The sequence below is a fragment of the Kockovaella imperatae genome (assembly GCF_002102565.1).
Source record: "Kockovaella imperatae strain NRRL Y-17943 chromosome Unknown BD324scaffold_3, whole genome shotgun sequence".
In the NCBI taxonomy this organism is placed as follows: domain Eukaryota; kingdom Fungi; phylum Basidiomycota; class Tremellomycetes; order Tremellales; family Cuniculitremaceae; genus Kockovaella; species Kockovaella imperatae.
In genome coordinates this window covers 1,305,892-1,322,402 of record NW_019028943.1, presented here as the reverse complement: position 1 = coordinate 1,322,402, position 16,511 = coordinate 1,305,892, and the positions used below count along the sequence as shown (strand labels likewise).

The window sequence follows — 16,511 nt, the reverse complement described above, 5'->3', positions numbered from 1 at the left end:
ATTTTTGACACGTCATAGTATTATGTTGATCTATGACCTCAGTTGGCCCATAGACAGCTAGCTCTTCAGATATGGTATAAGGTCATGGACACGTCGAGTCCGGGGGCAGGACCAAGTCGCTCGGGTTCAACCCTGAGCTCGGTTAGATCACGTAGTCCCGAATCCAAGAGCTCTCGCAGCTCCTCGCGCAAAGGCAAGGAGAGAGACTCTTCCTCGTCCGATTCCGAGTCAGGATCCGAGTCCGAGTCTGAGTCTGACGATGAGCCGTGAGTCTTGACCAAGATTCTTTCACTAACGCACAGAACTCTCAAGTATAGCCGACTCAAAGGCAAGGTACCGGAGATCCTGGCTCGAGATCAGGCATCCGCCATTGCCATCGGCAGACGAATCATCGTGCGTGATCCTAAGCTTATTATGACTGACGACCAGGCTATCGGAACTGAAAATGGCATGGTCCAAGTGTTGACACATGAAGGATCCAAAGTCAAATCTTATCGACCTCACGCAGCTCGGATCACCTGCTTAAGGATAGACGAAGAAGACGAGTTCATAGCTACCTCGAGCTTTGAAGGTGAGAGCTCCTTGATGGCTTGATTTCGGGGCTAACAGATCAGGCCGAGTCATGATACACTCTTTGACCACCCCAGAGGTCTTTGCATTCGACTACAAGCGACCTATGAATACAATATCTCTTGAGCCGGGGTTCGCGAAGAAAGCTTCGAGGACGTTTGTCTGTGGAGGTCTCGGTGGCAGCTTGATCCATCAGGAGAAGGGATGGATGGGATGGAAAGAACAAGTGTTGCATTCGGGCGAAGGACCCATCTGGGCCAGCGAATGGCAAGGGGATCTCATAGCATGGGCAAATGATCTGGTGAGCGCTCCGCTCTGAGTAGTGGGAATGATCTAAAAGCTTTCAGGGCGTCAAAATATACGACACATCTACATCCCAACGTATCGGATTCATTGACCGCGGGGCCGATCCACCCCGTGCCGAGCTTTTCAAATGTTCTCTGTTGTGGAAAGATGACCATACACTCATCATCGGCTGGGCAGACTATATCAAGATCGTCCGTATACGTTCGCGTCCGCGAGCTCAAACGTCAACTGGACTCCCCGCATTGACAGTCGAGTTGACGGCAATCTTCCAAGTGGATTGCATGATATCCGGTATCTCCCCGTTCGGTTCTTCTTACATTGTCCTGGCGTACATCGCTCCGGACACGTATGACAATGAAGCGACCGATGATCCGATGGAGCAACGTCGAAAAGCTGCCAATCGACCAGAATTACGGGTCATTACCGCACAGGGTGAAGAATCTACTGCCGACGCATTGAGTCTCGCCAATTTTCACCTCTACGGATGCAGCAATTACAGTCTGGTCAAATCTTCCCAGATCTGGTACGTCCTTACTCCTGCCGACATCATCATCGTTCAACCTCGGGACGAATCGGATCACATCCAATGGTTAGTCGAGCGCGAGCGGTTCGAAGAGGCTTTGGAGGCTGCGGAGAAGATGTCCGTCACTGGAGCTCTGGATGCAAAGGCAATCGGTCTTCAGTACATGCATCATCTTTCGGGTAAAGGTGAGCTCTGAGAACTGTGCTCAGCTGACGCCAGGCGACTACGCCCGAGCTGCGGCGCTGGCTTCTCGAGTCTTGGAGGACAATGTGGGTGCGTGGGAGACATGGGTAGATATATACACCGAGAGAGGACAGCTTGCAGTGGGTGCCCTCCTGACAGCACCCATTGACTTCAGGTCATAACACCATACCTGCCGACTCGCGCACCGCGGCTTGAGGTCAAGACATACGACGCAGTGCTCAATACACTGCTGTCCAACGACCGACCAGTGAGGTTCAGTTTCGCGATCGTCCTTCTGCTAACGCGTGTAGGCCTTCCTCTCCACTATCAAATCCTGGCCTGGCAGCATCTATACATCGATTTCGTTTCAGAAGCTTGTCAAGGGGGAGGTTCAAGCCGATCCTGATCCTGTTCTCATCGAGAGTTTGGCCGAACTGTGAGTTCTTCCCATGATCTGACCTGACTCCAGGTACATTCACGATGCACAACCTGCCAAAGCTTTACCATATCTTCTTCGCCTGGGGAGGCCAGAGGTCTTCGATCTGATCAAAGAGCACAATCTGTTCGCCTCGATTCAAGATCAAGCATTGTCATTGGTCGAGTTCGACCAGAGCGAGAACAAGCATGCCGCAGTAGAAATGCTCGTCGATCACGTCCATTCGATTCCAGTGAGTTATCATTCCGGGCCCAGCTGACTTCAGGTCGAGCGAGTTGTCCGGCAGCTAGAACCCAAACCTGAATATCTCTATCTCTACCTCGACGCCCTGTTCCAGCGGGACCAGTCTCTGGCATTTCCCTACAGCGATCAAATGGTAAGAACATGGCAAGGCGAGGCTAATGGTAGGTCGATCTCTATGCGGCTCATGGACCTGAGCGCCTCATGCTGCTCCTTCGTGGCAGCAATTTCTACGACCTCGAGAGGGTGAGTGTAGTGCCTCGACTCTGCTCACCTCAGGCGTACAAAATCTGCAAGACACACGATCTTGTTCCTGAAATGGTCTTTCTCCTCGGTCGCATGGGCAACAACAAGGAAGCGCTCATGCTCATTATTCAGCGGATGGGAGATGTTCAAAAGGTGGGTTCACCGTCATGCTCTGACTGATTCCAGGCTATCGAATTCGCCAAGGAACAAGCCGACGAAGATCTATGGGAGGACTTACTCAACTATTCGGAGACTCGACCTGACTTTATCCGTGCTCTGCTAGAACATGTCGGCGCAGAGATCAATCCGATCCGCCTGATTCGCCGAATCAAGGATGGCATGGGAATCCCGGGCCTGAAACCTGCTCTGGTGAAGATTCTCCAAGCCTCTAATCTCCAAGTCTCACTCATGGAAGGCTGTCACAAGATTCTCAATGGAGACTGTGCTGACTTGGCCGAGGAGCTGCAGGCGGCGCAGACCGGCGGAGCTAGGGCCTCTCGTGAGTCCGCTTAGCGTGTGTCTAAGCTGACTCTCTTTTTTTCTTAGCGTCCGAGAAGTGTGCAGTGTGTGGGCTCGGCGCGTTTACGCAACCCGTGACTTTGGCGTACCTGTGTCGACACTTTGTCCACGGCACGTGTGCACTACTAAATCCTGATCTTGAATTGCCGCTGCGCACCGAGCACCCTGCGGTTAATCAACTCTTGGCCAACGAGAAGCGGGGTGCCAAGGTACGAAGGCGTGAAGTGGGTCAAAAGTTGTCTCTGGCATCGGAGATTCGGGTCAAAGTGGGTCGCTGTCCGGTCTGTTCGACATCAAGCGGCAAATGATCAAGAAGACCAAGAATGCATATGCTACGTGAGACAAGAATGTTATTGCTACAGGTCCCAAAACTCCATCGCTGCTGTCGGCAGAGGCAGACGAGCGTTGATTCTGTACTGTTGCCAGTCATTGTCTGACATGGCCTTGACGTGTCCACTGCCTCGAGGTTCTGCGGCAGCTTCGAGTTGAATCTCCCTCTTTCGAATGGCGACTTGGGTCCACATGTCACTCAGCGTCATGTCTAGGACTCCGCTCTGACTTTGAAGAGCGTTGACGAGATTCATCCTTCCTCTGAATCGGCCGAAGAGGGTTTGACGCGAAGATGCGGTATTGTTGTGGCGGAGATGAGCGAGAGGAGAGGAAAGTGAGGCGATAGAAGTGAGGAGGAGTAGAGCGATAAAGCCAATGATGGCGATACCGGTGAAAGGAGTGGATGGAGAAGCCCCGTGCTCGTGTCCGTATCGCTTTCGGTGGAGTCGACGGCGGTGGTGTTTACGAACAGGTGTACCGGGAGGTGTGAGAAGGTTCAAATCGAGTGCAGGGGAAGTAGGTTCATCGTCAAAAGGTTTTGAACCCATGGGGTCGAGAATATCCAAGGACTCGAAGAATGGGATACAAGGTAGGTTTTCAAATACGGCGCGACGTGATGATTCGGCGCGAGGTGTAGGTGGTTGGAGCATGAGTGTAGGGACAGGCGAAGATGTCGCGGACATGGTGTCAGAGAGGCGCGTGTATGTGTGTGTGTGTGTGTTGGCTCTGCCAATGGTGTGTGGATGTGTGGGGTTTGGTGAGTTGAGCGAGCGGTGTTGCTGCTGTGGCTGCTGCTGATCGCCCTTTGGGATTGGAATGAAAGGAGAGATTAGATATAAAGAGGATTGCGTCCAGCGTGTAGGATTTATTCAAAGGAGTGTGAGATTTGAGGTAGAGAGATGAGGAGAGAACTTGATGTAGCCTGGAGGGGTATATATGTGTACAATGAATGAATGAATGAGTGAACACAGTCGACGTAAGTACTCTAGGACCCGGAGTTGAATGCTGCTTCAATGTTGAGCCGATGGACTTTTTAAACAGAGGTTTCAGTTCATCTCCGTCTATTTCTTGTTAAACATTCGGCAGTTGATCCTCACTTTTGGGTACGTTCTCTTTGTGTGTCTCAGGAATCCAGGGAAGGTATTGAGCTGTATGTCTCGGTGAAGTGCTCTCGCTCTCTCTCTTGCTATGCTCCCTCTGCTCTCGCCCTCACTGCAGATCGTAAACAATGTCTCTCTCTCTCTCTCTCCTACGCTGCCACGCTGCCACTCACGCACCAAACTCTCTCTCGCTCTCTCAGCTCCCTCTCTCTCTGTGTCTCGCACAAAGTGAATGTGGCGTCCAAAACGCTTGATCTGACTGAAAATAGTAATGTTTCCACGGGCTGCTGCCCCCTTTACGCGGTCTATTTTTCCCCTCCAAGACATATTTTTTTTTCTCAATGTGGCGTTCCTGGGACCTGATTGACTGATGTAATGAAGAGACTGCGTTTGCTGCTTTGCTGCTGCTGCGTTGTGACTCAGACACTTCTTTGTTGGGTCTCACATCTGAGTCTCCCTCATTCACCTTTCGCCTTCAACAGACCGAGAGAGTGAGACTTTGATCGTCCGCGGACCCGACTCTTCTTAATGAAGATCATCATGTATCGTATCATTCATTTTGTCCGAAGAGACAGTACAGTACAGTATACACACGCATAGGGCAATGTTGCCACAAACCTTCGACGCGTCTTGCTTTTTGATTTTTTGATTTTTGATTTCGGACCTAGCCGGAGGAGAGAGAGAGACCCTTGTGTGGCGTTCATTTCTTGTTCTCTCAAGCCAAGGCGGTCTCATCTTTCACTCGTCAACACACGATAATAACAACAGAACAACAACGATCATGTCCGAAAGTACGGTCTTAATGCGGGAGATGTTGCTGCTATTGTGATTTGAAGGCGTCAAGGGGCGCCGATTACACAGTGATGCATATACACACACATACACACAGCATCAACGGATGAAAAAAGAGACAGACCATTGAATCAGGCAGAACAAGGCGACGGTGAAAAAAGGACGTGAATAACCTGTTGGGTTACCACTGATACTGGCACTCCAGAGCTATAAACGGTCAGTCTGCGCACACTCCCATTTTAGATAAACTTGCCGATCCGCCAACGACAGGCCCAAAAAATCGCGCAAACGACACGGTGCTCTGAGCCAATCCATTGGCCAGACCCACAACATGAGGAGGCGACATGGCGTTCTGATAGTTTTAGCAACAGCCCGTTTCGAGATCTAGCTCACAATCAACACCATGACAGAAGTGTAGGCTAGCGTTCCTGCGCAGTATCGAATGGCCCTGAAACACATCAGCAAGACTGGCAATCGCATGCCCAGATCCACGGCCCACGTGATGCAAATAACCACTGCTCGCGCGTCAGCTCGTCATCTCGACGCGTCAATGCAAACAAACTCACATCCAACGGTAAACATGCCGCCGGACGAGTTCTCGCCCACAATCTTGTGCAGGAACGGCAGGCACAGGTATGCAGGCAGGTACAGGAAACACCCGATCCTGAACATTTGAATGTGCGTGAATTGTCCTAGGGGAGGACCAAGTCGAGGGTAAAGGTAAAATTGGTAGAACAGCTGGAAGATGCACATCGTCGCGATGATAAGGGAAAAGTTGGCAGGATTGAGGCCCAAGCCCCCAGATCGATAAGGCCTGGCCGTCAGTCAGCAGTGTCACGCGCAGCAAAAACCTTACGTGACCAAGAACGAGAGGTAGATCTGATCGTGCGTCGTGTTGTGAAACGCGAGAAGGCCATACTACCCCGTCAGCGATGCGATGATCTGCGTCGCTCACCTCGAGAATCATGAGGAGAGGTAGAGATTTCCATGTGCTTGTAGGCTGCTCGACCAGCTCAACGTTCGGGCTGACCAATGGAGATGTCTCATTGACCTGACGACCCTCTGCGATGGCTCCGAGCCCACTGGGGACCACACGTCCAGGTGCAGGCGAAGGGAAGAACGGGTCTTGACCAGATTCGCGAGGCGACTCCAGCGCGGGCAGTTCTGACAGTCCAGTATTGGCAAAGATGGCTGGAAGTTGACCAGAACTGGTGGAGAACTTGCGAGACGTGGAGAATCGGTGTGCGGCAGGTCCGAACCGAGCGCTGAGAACCCGATTGCCTCGGCGTGACACGCTCCCTGATGCCGCGGATTCCGATCCAGGCGTAAACACTGGAGAATTGGCACTGGCGCTGGCGTCTGCGTCTTCATCCTCATCTTCGTCCTCGAACACGGCCGTCTCTTGAGCTACAGCGGCAGAGACCCACAGGTCATTGATATTGAATGTGTTTTCCTCGTTGGCTGTGTGTGCGTCAGCATATGCAAGACACTGTCACACACCCAATAGCCACTTTTGCGCGAGACCCAGCCGAGGTTCCTCTTCCATTTCGTCCGAGGGCTCTTGCCTCACGGTTGCCTGGGAAACCCTTCTGGCGGCTTCAAGCGCCGCGCGAGCAGCCAGAGTCGGGTGCTTTGATCGAATTCCACCGTATCTGTGGGGAGAATAATCAGTGCTGACCAGACCTGGGTCACGCTCACCCATAAGCCGTTCCCAGGCTTGCTCGACTATCTCGTCGATTGGGTACTGGGCCAGTAGGGTCTGTAGGAGAGAGCAATTCAGGATCCGGGGTCAGGACGCTCCGCTTATTTCGTAATGATGGGACAGCAGTGCGAGAGCTCGGTGCTGGGGATTCGTCGGGCACCTGGGCAGGCACCAATGGCTCATTCTTCTCGATGCTTAGAGCAATACGTGATCCTCCACGAACACCTCCGTCCCAGGACAAGAAGCAAGCCAGGATAGAGCCCGTGATGAGGATCGTACTTGCGAAGAGGGTCGGCAGAAGATACGGAAAGGTGTGGAAGAGTTCTTGCTATATAAGCGATGGGCCGTGAGCGTTCAGAACGCACCAATGTGCCCCAAGAAGCTGTTTGAAAAGTTGGTTGCGGGGTTCTCAAACACGCCTCCAAAGATCTATGAATAAGCAAGGAGATTTGCCCTGTGAGTGACTCACTGGTCCCATGACGGCTCCGAAACCCCACATGAAACCGAGGATTGAGTACGCTTGACTCGCATTGGTTTCGTCTAGTCGTTAGGAAGTTCTGGCCAGCTTCATAGCCCACCTGTGATATCTCTGATCGAACCTCGAAACTAAAATATGAGCGTCTCGGCTAGGACAATTGACATACCACTCCGACTGCACCACCAAAGATACCTTGAACCAATCGGACACAGATGGCCTCGGGAAGCTGAAATGTCAGCTCGTCAGGACTCCAAAGTCTCACGGATTCGGAAGTTCCAAAGATCATGAGCGCTAAAGTCAGATGAGTGCACGACGGGATATCGACTCACCGATAGCACTTCCCGACAGACTCGCTACAAGCACGGCTCGTCTACCGTGTCGATCTGCAATCTTGCTCCACAGTAGACTGGTGAAGAATTGAGTGATGAAAAAGACGGATACGAGGTTACCTGGCAAATGAGCAGAGATCCAGGATACAGGCTTAGCTCACCCGTCCACAATCCCACAGCAGCTTCGGTCTCGCTATTCTTCTCCCTTCCAGATGAGAGGAAGAAGCCTATCAATCAGCACTGCAGATACGTTCTCCCGCCGACCCACCTTCGACCATTTTCAGCAAGAACGGCGTACACAAATTAGCAGATAGTAGCTCAGACAGCATGGCCTATGGAGTCTGCTCAGCTCGTATCCGACGATCACTGCCCCCTAGTGACTCACGATACATAAAACAACCATGGGTAAGACAGGTAGAGGAGTCGAGTAAGCAGGTCGAATACCGGGCACCAGGGAGGGCAATTTCAATGATTCATCCATGACTGTTTCCGCTACGCCTGACCAAGCGCTCGCTCGACTAGCTTGTCGAGCTCGAATGCCCATCGTTCCTGGTCTCCTGATAGACGTGGCGAAACTGGGTCGAGTAGATCGTCTCCTCTGTTTCGGTAGTGGTACGCTAGGATCATCGTTGAGATCAAGTTGAACTCCGCGTTGAGATTTTCGTGTAGAGTTGAGTTCGGATCGAGGTGATTCGTACGATGGATCATCGAATATCTCTCTTGGAGATGGCGCAGGAGGCAAGGTGATCTTGCCTGGAGGTGTCGCCGTCGCCATAATGACAAGTACAGGAGGTGAATGAGACTGAGATGTGATCAAGGACGTGTTGACCTTTTAACTCGTGAATCCCGCGGGTGGTGGGTTCAGTGGAGGCGACGACTCTCCGGTTTTTGATTTAAGGTTATGAGCATGGCACTCCCCCGATGATTACAACAAAATATCTAGAAGCTAATTGCTGATGGCACCCAACTCCCTCGCATCTCTTCTGAACATGCTCACTCGCTCTTGAGCGTAAGACTGGTGAAGAAGATTGTTCAGGCTTGGAACCAAGCGTCAGACTCACCAAACTGTCAAAGTCGACTTCCTTTTCCCTTTCCTCCCCGAGACTCAGCGAATGTACATGATCTTCTGCTGAGATGATCCCCCACAAAGCCCAGAATGCACTGCTGGCAGGACTCCACATCTTGACCTCTGACTCGAGTTGGTCCAAAGCTTCCTCTCGAGTGTCATCGAGGTACGCTCGGTAAAATGTCCGTCGTTCATCAAGAGTCGGGTAAGGAGCATGGGGAATGAGTGACCAAGAATGGGTAGGGTGATGATAGTTGGCTTGCCATTCGTGAAAGTGATTGGCGATATCATAGCCTCGTGTACCGGGCGCAGCGTATTCAAAGTCAATAGCGATGTACTGTCGTCAGCGATGTCCAGGCTTCAAATAACTCACCCTGTGATGCTTGGGCATCCCCACCGGTACTAACTCTGCCTCGAGCTCCAAGACATTTCCATGTTGCATGTCATTGTCTGGGACTGTCAGTCCCGACTCGCCTTTTTGACTTGAACTCACGGGCAAAAACGACATGAGTCGGTCCCTTTCCCCTGATGAATTGCCTGTACTGCTCCATCTCTTTCCTCAAGTTGTCCAGATGAAACGTCTGCACATACGCCTTCCACTCCTCATTGATCCCTTCGAGCTTGGTCAACGTGGCTTCAGCGAGCTCTAGCCATTCTCTCAAGAACCGCCAGATCATTGAATCTTCCGAATCGAATCCCAAAAGCCCCAAGTCGACCGAATGGAGTTCTCTCATCCGCTTGGCGATACATGTCGATATGAATGGATCTCTCAATTCTGCTGGAGACAGAGCTCTGGAAGGGAAGAATTGCTCGATCCGACCATTTAGAAAGGTTCCGTATACCTTGGGTCCAAGGTGATACTGTTGGCTCAATACAGTCAAGATACGCAGCTCTTCTGTGCGCGAGATGAGAGCTCCAGAGCTTGGTCCGTATACTCTGAGTAAGAGTGTCATGGGGATGACTTTTTCAGATATAGGTAGAGTCGGATCCGCAGGGGGGATTTTAGGGGTCAGCAAGGGGGAAAAGTTGGGCGTCGTAGGTGTGGGCGAAGGGTTGAAAGAGACGAAAAAGACGGCATTGGTACAGGCTCCAGAGACCTTTTGGAGATGGATAGAAGCGGGTTTGAGGAGTGGAGAGTTCCATTTGGGGATCCGCTGAAGGATGAATGGATGAGCTCGGGAAGACAGGCGTATGAGCCAAAATATTGGCAACCTACCAGCTTGCGCAGGAGGGAAAGAATTTTCGTCTTGAACACTGGCTGTCGCCATTCGCTGATGATCATCAGCAGAATCCCTCACACGATCACCAGCTCACGTCGCATCAAGACTCAGGTCCACATGCTTTAGCTTTTCCAATTTTTCAATGGGGTCTATCACCTCGTCTTCTGGGTGAGGCGAGTCCAAGGAAAAGTCGGATATGTGAGAGAATGAGCCTGTTGAACGCTGTTTTAGAGGTGGTCTAGGTTGATTAGGCAATAACAGAGGAGACAATGGCTCTGTAGCTTTGAGAGGCTTGAAGTCTGGCGTCACGACCATGATGGATTGCTATGGCCAGGTTTTGAGTCGGTCACAGATAAACAGCGGCGCGAGGATAAGACAAAGAGAGAGAGGGGTTATCTGGCCGTCACACGACTATCTTTCCTCCTTTCTACCGAATTAAACCCCCCTCCCCCCCCCCCCCCCCCCAGATTTGATTCCGCCCTTAACCGGCAATTGGTGTGTCAATTGTTGTTGTGAATGTCATCCCACTCTTTGCCTGCCGCTGACCATGCTTTGACCCCTTCTTTAACGTCCATGTACTCTTCTCCTCCCCCTTCATCCCCCTTTGCATTCTCACCTCCTGGATCCTCGACGAGAAAACGAGCGGCTGAAACCGAGCCACTTGAACCGCATAATGACAAGAAGCGGAGGCCAAATTTAGCCAATGGATTCTCTGGTTTATCCATCTCTCCGCGTTTGAATCGATCCGTATCGCCCATACCGAGCTATGAAGAGTCTGAAGCGACCAAACATGAGGTGGACGAAGACGATGGGAGGAATCTGAAGCCAGTGGGATTCGACTATGAAGATGATAAGAGGGATGTTCGGGTAGAAGAATTGCCTGAACGATCCACCTCTGAATGGACCAGAGACTCTACGACGTCGTCTTCGACCTCGTCCCGGGAAGCAGATGATTCCGATACGACCTTTCGACCTATTCAACGGACTAAACGTCGTTATGCTAGAGTCGCTCAGCAAGCGGACTCGGTAGAGCAACCAGATGACGCAGTTGATCCTACTGGACAAGACTTACACGTGGTGGACATGGATCCATCCCAGGATATGGGTAGTGCCCGAAGGAAAAGGAGGAGAAAGCACAGAGACGGGGTTATGGATATGGATAGTGATGATGAACCGCCACCGTCGAGGTCACGACGGAAAACAAAATGGCATGAACCGGAAAAAGATCGTATGTCCCCCCATTCAGCGCAGGCCGGCCAATCAAAAAACAAAAAGCCCTGCAGAGTTAGGTGACTGACTGACGACGAATCATTTCCCAGGTATCATCATCACGTCTCTTGGTTCTTCGGACTCGGAGGTATCTCCTGAATCAACTCCCTCCCCCGAGACCAGGCGTAGGTACCTATCACAGCCTGGCGCCCAGGGTTTCACCCTTTCTCCATCCCTTCTCACCCATCTCTTGAACTCATCTCAATCCTTACCTCGACCTCCTGCTGAGAAAGGTTTGGTTCTCTATCGATCTATGCCCATCCCGTCAGATCAAATTGTCAACGAATGGCACGGCCACCCGAACATTGGACACGAAAATGATTCATTGAGGTTTGAAGAGATCGACGATGATGAGATCGCAGAGACGGGAGATGTTACCATGGAAGGGAGCAATGGTGGTGGTGGTGGTAATGCTGGCATTGGCAGTGGCAGTACAGTCACTGAGGCGGCAGACGAAGCTATGGAAATAGAATAGGCAGCGATTTTTGTGGCGTGTTGGCCAGCCCGCCAGCCAGCTTCGGTGGCCCGGTGAGATTGCCGAACCCGAGGGTTTCAAGATCCAGAATGATGCCGGACTCCCAGTATGGATCCCAAAGCCGGGCTCTTATCTATAATTGGATCTCTGGCGGTCAATAATTAACCGATGTCAACATGATCACGCGAGGATCACGGCCCTTTTCCCCCTTTCCTCGGCTGTAGCGGTTGAGATACGGTGGTCTCACCACACCACGTGTGCGCACGACGTCGTCGACGTTTGTGATCGTGATCTGCAGAGAGGTCTCTCCCAACGGAATATGCCCGCCGGGCGCGGAGGGCGGGGGTCGCTATACAAAAAATTCGGGTCCCTCGCCTCCTCTCATCTATTAAAGCCACTCGGAAGAATATCTACGAAAAAAAAAATTCTGTGAGAACCCAATTCCATGGATAGTTTGAGGTCTACTGCCCCTCAGGCACTGCGGCAGAGGGGACCCCCCCTTGGACCTCTTCAGTCTTCAGTTTTCTGGCATGACAGAGATGGGATCTGGACCAGAAGGGCACCGATCGTTGCGTCGTGCCCCCTTCGACGGATCAGTATATCACATTATTTTCCTGAATGTGCTGACGCGGTTGTCACGCCCTTTCTGTTTAAGAACTGACAACGCCTCATTCCCCAGTCTCAGCCCTCGGCCCCTTCCCTCTTGAAGCTGTCTCGGCCCCTTCAAATCACTCGCCCGCCTTGCCCGCCTTTTGCTCGTCATTGGAACCGCCGGTAAAAGTCGGCGGAACGAGGGGGAAAAGCGGGCGACATTGCACAGTTCCCTTTTTACCCATTCCAACTCTCATTTTGAGGCGTGCGTCAACCATTCCACGCCCTTCTCTACCCAAAGTGGCAACTTTTTGCCTCACGATCCCATTGAACTCGACCGCCACCTGCGGAATTGTGCCTCATTACGCGGGGCACGGAGTAAAGAGCAGCGGCGGTGGATCTTTTGAGGGATCGTGTCATTCGGTACGATGATGGAGGCTTGAGAAGTCATTGGTGGTGGTGGTGTGACGACGACGACGACGACAGCGATAACAATTGCGTAAAGAATCATGTTTCTATCATCCCGAAATTCCCAATGGAAAGACACCAAGCGGGGGGGAAGGGAGGGCCAAAAGAAAAGAAAAAAACAGAGGTTGCAAGGCGAGGATCAGTAGTAGTTCTGTGGAGGAAGTTTTCAGGTCAGATGACATGCTTGAGGGAAAGAAAGATCAGAATCAGGGTGAGAAAGAGGAGGGGGGGAGCCAAAGAAAAATGCCGGCCGAGCGGGGAACTGATTCCGTATCATTTTATGTTGTGTTGCTCTCAATTCCTTCTCCCACAGCCACTCACTCCCATTGTATACAACTTTATTATCCGCCGCATGTACGGCGCTGCCGCTGAAGCTGCCTACTCTCGGCACTGGCCCCACAATCACAAAGCGGGTCGATCAACGCGGAACGAGGGCATATACACATAGAGTGAGGAAACGGAGAGAAAGAAAGCAGCCCGAAGGACCTTTTCTTTCGTTTTCCTCATTGTACCTCTCACTCATTCACCTCTGTGGTACCCACATGACCTCTCATTTATCCTTCACATTCAGATTGTCTACTTTGTTAATTCTGTCGCTCGTGTACGCACCATCGTTTTAGATTACCGTTGGAACATCACGAGGGTGACCCTCAACAACCTTTGGGAACCGTCGATCATTTTCCAACGCTTCTCACTTTCGAAGGATTTGACCGCCAGTGCCGATCCCGCCAAGCGTGTCATTCAATCGAACCCTTTTCTTTTTGGTAACTCATTGATTCAAGGTGTCTAATCTATTCGGAAGATCATCAGGTCGGACGAGGTGGACTCTGCACACGTCGGGCAAAAGATCTACAAAGACTCAGGCCCACTAGTCAAACATCGGCTTTCGGATACCAAGCGCCGGTCCACTCGCCGGTATCTGGATCCTCATCTTTTGGCCCCACTTAGATCGTGAGAACACGATACTGGGGCCTCTTGATCGCTTGCGCAACGATTCTGTTTCTGTCACTACCCGCACCGGTCGCTGCGGCCCATCACAAACGCGACAACGAAAAGTCCTCGGAGGAGGACCACCTTTTCTTTTCTTTCGTTACCCCTTCCATCGACCTACCTTTGAACCGTCTTATCGCTTCAACAGGCGAATAAAGGTATAACACCGAGTCCCTTAAACGTAGGGATCGACGGTCCGAACTATATAATTGTGTCATGGCCGACAGCAGGAAACCACCATTACCGTCGCCGCATTCCACTTCGTCGGTATCAAGAGCCGGCAATACCTCCGCAGACATGCATCACGGTCATTCATCCTATGCTAGCAGTCCTTCTCCTCGACAGAATTCCCGATATACTCAACCCGCTTCGCCTCCAAACAAGCGGCATTCGTCTGGCGGTCCGAGTGAAGGGGAAGGAAGTGAAGAATTGACGACCAAAGGCCGGAAACGAAAACGTTTGGCAAAAGCTTGCAGTGCCTGTCATGTGGGTCCCATAGAGCGAGACAAGGCATACATTCCAACAGGCTGACGATGGATTAGAAAAATAAAAGACGATGTGATGGATTCGCGCCTTGTGCCAATTGCGAATTCTCTTCGAGAGAATGTCTCTACATCAATGCTCAGGGAGAGATCATTCCTCCACCACGAACTCGAGATCCGTCCAAGCAGAGCTCTGCTCCCGAATCTTCCGTCCCTTTACCACAAAAGCAGCCCCGTATCGTCACGCCCACCCTCGCTCAACCCATCACACCTACTCGAGACGACAAGCATGCACAGAGGATCATCGACCTGGTGGACTCGGATCAGACGTTATCTGCGGAACTTGTCCATCGTGAGTCTGATAGTCGTTATCGTCGCTCAACAACAGTCTTTTTTCACCACGTTCATCCTTACGGTGCCATGTTCCACTCCGCCACATTCTATCATCGTCTCTATCTTGGTCAAGTCTCGCTTGTCCTCATTCACGCCATCTACGCCATCGCCTCTCATCTCTGTACGAACCCGGTCCTACTGAGCCTTTTACCACCCACGACTCCACCTCACGCCCGAGGCATGGTTTTTGCCGAACGAGCAGATGCCATTGCCAAAAAGATTCTAGCTTCTCAAATTGAGCCAAGAGCAGGGTGGGAAGATACAGAACTTGCTCAAGGGCTGGTCTTGTTGTCTATTTACTACGCTCATGGCGACATTTCAAACTACTATCTCGATAGCGCTAAAAATCTACTCAGAACGCTCGAGACCAGGAACAATACGTTGGCAGAGTGTAGGGCCAGGCTCTCATGGATGATCACCATGCACGGGCTTTCAGTTGGAAGTATTAAATTCTCAGATGCTCAAAAGGTCAATCTATCTCTTCCGGGTGGTGAAGCCCTTTGGCAGAGATATGGCGAGCGAAGCGATATGAAAAGAGATGGAATTCTGCCAGGAGCTGGGAATAGACAGACAGTCGCCGGACAAGTGGGGGAGATAGGCTACGCCATCCGCATCGTGAGTAGAACCGACACAAAACCAGACTGACCCTGCAGCTTTATATTTTCAATAATATTTTATCAGTGGCAAATTCGACTTCTCGAGACATGCGCCGGGATCTGCTGGCATTGGAGCAGGAGCTCAAGGTGAGCGCAGCCATCCAGAGTGTTTGCTGATGCGCAGAATTGGGCCATGTCGCTCCCGCCGAGCCTTCGATTCCAAGAGTACACTCTTGCCACTGCATCCAGTCAACTTGCCTCGCCTCTTGATTTTGTCTCCCGGTGCGGATGGTTGTTCGGGCTTATGCACTGTATTGCAGAGAGTGGAATGTACCGACTGCAAGGGGCTTTAGGGACTCTAGGGGAGGAATGGACGGCCGAAAGGCAAGGTCAAGCTGCGGACAATATCATTGTCATCATGGACGCAATGGGCAGGAAAGGGCGAACTGTCCCACTTAGTGAGTGGACATTTGTTCGCATCAAAACTGATCCTTCAGTGGCAGTCCCACTCTTCATTGTCAATGAATGGCATGCGCGGACCCGGAATGTCAAGCTGGACCATCTCATGGCAAGGTGGTGGCGAGAAGTCAAAGAGGATTGGGATCTGGACCCTGCGGTTCTGGCTCGAAGATTTCAGCGCCGGTTGGACCGGTCGCCTGGTGAATCCACCCTGGGACTGTACAATACATCACCACGGGATGCGGCCCCGGAATCCATCATGTCAAGTCGGAGCAGCACGAATCTGGTCACGCCAGGCATGTGGAAACATCCGTCCATGGTGCCTTCTCAATCGTACCTAAAGTCCCGCTCCGATAACCTGCTCTCCTACCATACTGTGCGATCGTCATCTGAGGATGGCTCAGGCGCTGCGACTCAGACTGGACCTCGACTTCCACCTATCCAAACTGTCGATCTCAAATCGCCAACTGGGTACTTTGACCTCCCAAAGAGTAGTCGCTTATCCGTCTCACCCATGGGTGTCCCCAAGACCAGTCCCCGTTTCGACCCCTACGCCGGAGTGAGAGACGGTGCAGCCAGTGCTTCACCGAGTTTACCTCAATTCCAACGTGAGCGTATGGACCGTATCATCCCCCGTCGAAGTCCCGCCGAGACGGCAGAAGAGCCCGTTACGGGGATCGATGCGCTAGTCACTGCGGCTGAGGCAAAATCAAAAGCAAAAGAATTAGCTGTATAATAGTGATACGAG

At 51.8% G+C, this 16,511-nt stretch overlaps 6 protein-coding genes across 6 annotated transcripts; 3 read left to right on the top strand and 3 right to left on the bottom strand.

Moving 5' to 3' along the window:
- Nucleotides 1–41: 41 nt before the first annotated feature.
- On the top strand, nucleotides 42–3,344 carry BD324DRAFT_619424 (hypothetical protein). The gene is made up of 14 exons (XM_022015172.1): nucleotides 42–266; nucleotides 303–393; nucleotides 430–571; nucleotides 615–871; nucleotides 918–1,584; nucleotides 1,619–1,722; nucleotides 1,758–1,850; nucleotides 1,894–2,018; nucleotides 2,052–2,250; nucleotides 2,284–2,394; nucleotides 2,427–2,504; nucleotides 2,538–2,657; nucleotides 2,691–3,003; nucleotides 3,051–3,344. Exons 1-14 carry the CDS (start codon nucleotides 85–87, stop codon nucleotides 3,329–3,331), a joined length of 2,763 nt encoding a protein of 920 aa, XP_021873235.1. The 5' UTR covers nucleotides 42–84; the 3' UTR covers nucleotides 3,332–3,344.
- On the bottom strand, nucleotides 3,345–4,473 carry BD324DRAFT_619422 (hypothetical protein). Its single transcript, XM_022015171.1, has one exon. The coding sequence runs from the start codon at nucleotides 4,034–4,036 to the stop codon at nucleotides 3,380–3,382; it is 657 nt and encodes a 218-aa protein (XP_021873234.1). The 5' UTR covers nucleotides 4,037–4,473; the 3' UTR covers nucleotides 3,345–3,379.
- Nucleotides 4,474–5,344: 871 nt separating this feature from the next.
- BD324DRAFT_576791 (hypothetical protein) lies at nucleotides 5,345–8,529 on the bottom strand (the record flags this gene model as incomplete). Its single annotated transcript, XM_022013214.1, has 17 exons — nucleotides 5,345–5,452; nucleotides 5,478–5,597; nucleotides 5,639–5,693; nucleotides 5,808–6,059; nucleotides 6,102–6,163; nucleotides 6,201–6,706; nucleotides 6,746–6,897; nucleotides 6,944–7,271; nucleotides 7,313–7,376; nucleotides 7,417–7,487; nucleotides 7,526–7,553; nucleotides 7,592–7,651; nucleotides 7,688–7,716; nucleotides 7,755–7,874; nucleotides 7,916–7,981; nucleotides 8,023–8,086; nucleotides 8,140–8,529. The coding sequence occupies 17 exons, from the start codon at nucleotides 8,527–8,529 to the stop codon at nucleotides 5,345–5,347; spliced, it is 2,475 nt and encodes an 824-aa protein (XP_021873233.1).
- Nucleotides 8,530–8,700: 171 nt separating this feature from the next.
- BD324DRAFT_649445 (kinase-like domain-containing protein) lies at nucleotides 8,701–10,355 on the bottom strand (the record flags this gene model as incomplete). The annotated part of the gene is made up of 6 exons (XM_022017990.1): nucleotides 8,701–8,769; nucleotides 8,816–9,157; nucleotides 9,194–9,270; nucleotides 9,314–9,974; nucleotides 10,037–10,091; nucleotides 10,135–10,355. 6 exons carry the CDS (start codon nucleotides 10,353–10,355, stop codon nucleotides 8,701–8,703), a joined length of 1,425 nt encoding a protein of 474 aa, XP_021873232.1.
- A 258-nt stretch (nucleotides 10,356–10,613) lies between these two features.
- Nucleotides 10,614–11,784, top strand: BD324DRAFT_649444 (hypothetical protein; the record flags this gene model as incomplete). Its single annotated transcript, XM_022017989.1, has 2 exons — nucleotides 10,614–11,268; nucleotides 11,360–11,784. 2 exons carry the CDS (start codon nucleotides 10,614–10,616, stop codon nucleotides 11,782–11,784), a joined length of 1,080 nt encoding a protein of 359 aa, XP_021873231.1.
- A 2,265-nt stretch (nucleotides 11,785–14,049) lies between these two features.
- On the top strand, nucleotides 14,050–16,499 carry BD324DRAFT_649443 (hypothetical protein; the record flags this gene model as incomplete). The annotated part of the gene is made up of 6 exons (XM_022017988.1): nucleotides 14,050–14,319; nucleotides 14,376–14,667; nucleotides 14,704–15,323; nucleotides 15,362–15,451; nucleotides 15,489–15,762; nucleotides 15,808–16,499. The coding sequence occupies 6 exons, from the start codon at nucleotides 14,050–14,052 to the stop codon at nucleotides 16,497–16,499; spliced, it is 2,238 nt and encodes a 745-aa protein (XP_021873230.1).
- Between the last annotated feature and the right edge of the window lie 12 nt (nucleotides 16,500–16,511).

Bases quoted from the DNA above. Each gene is read 5' to 3' on its own strand.
- BD324DRAFT_619424 (XM_022015172.1), top strand. From the start codon at position 85: ATGGACACGTCGAGTCCGGGGGCAGGACCAAGTCGCTCGGGTTCAACC. The intron at 1,723-1,757 runs GTGGGTGCCCTC...CATTGACTTCAG, and splicing joins CCGAGAGAGGACAGCTTGCA to GTCATAACACCATACCTGCC. The intron at 3,004-3,050 runs GTGAGTCCGCTT...TTTTTTTCTTAG, and splicing joins CGGCGGAGCTAGGGCCTCTC to CGTCCGAGAAGTGTGCAGTG.
- BD324DRAFT_619422 (XM_022015171.1), bottom strand. From the start codon at position 4,036: ATGTCCGCGACATCTTCGCCTGTCCCTACACTCATGCTCCAACCACCT.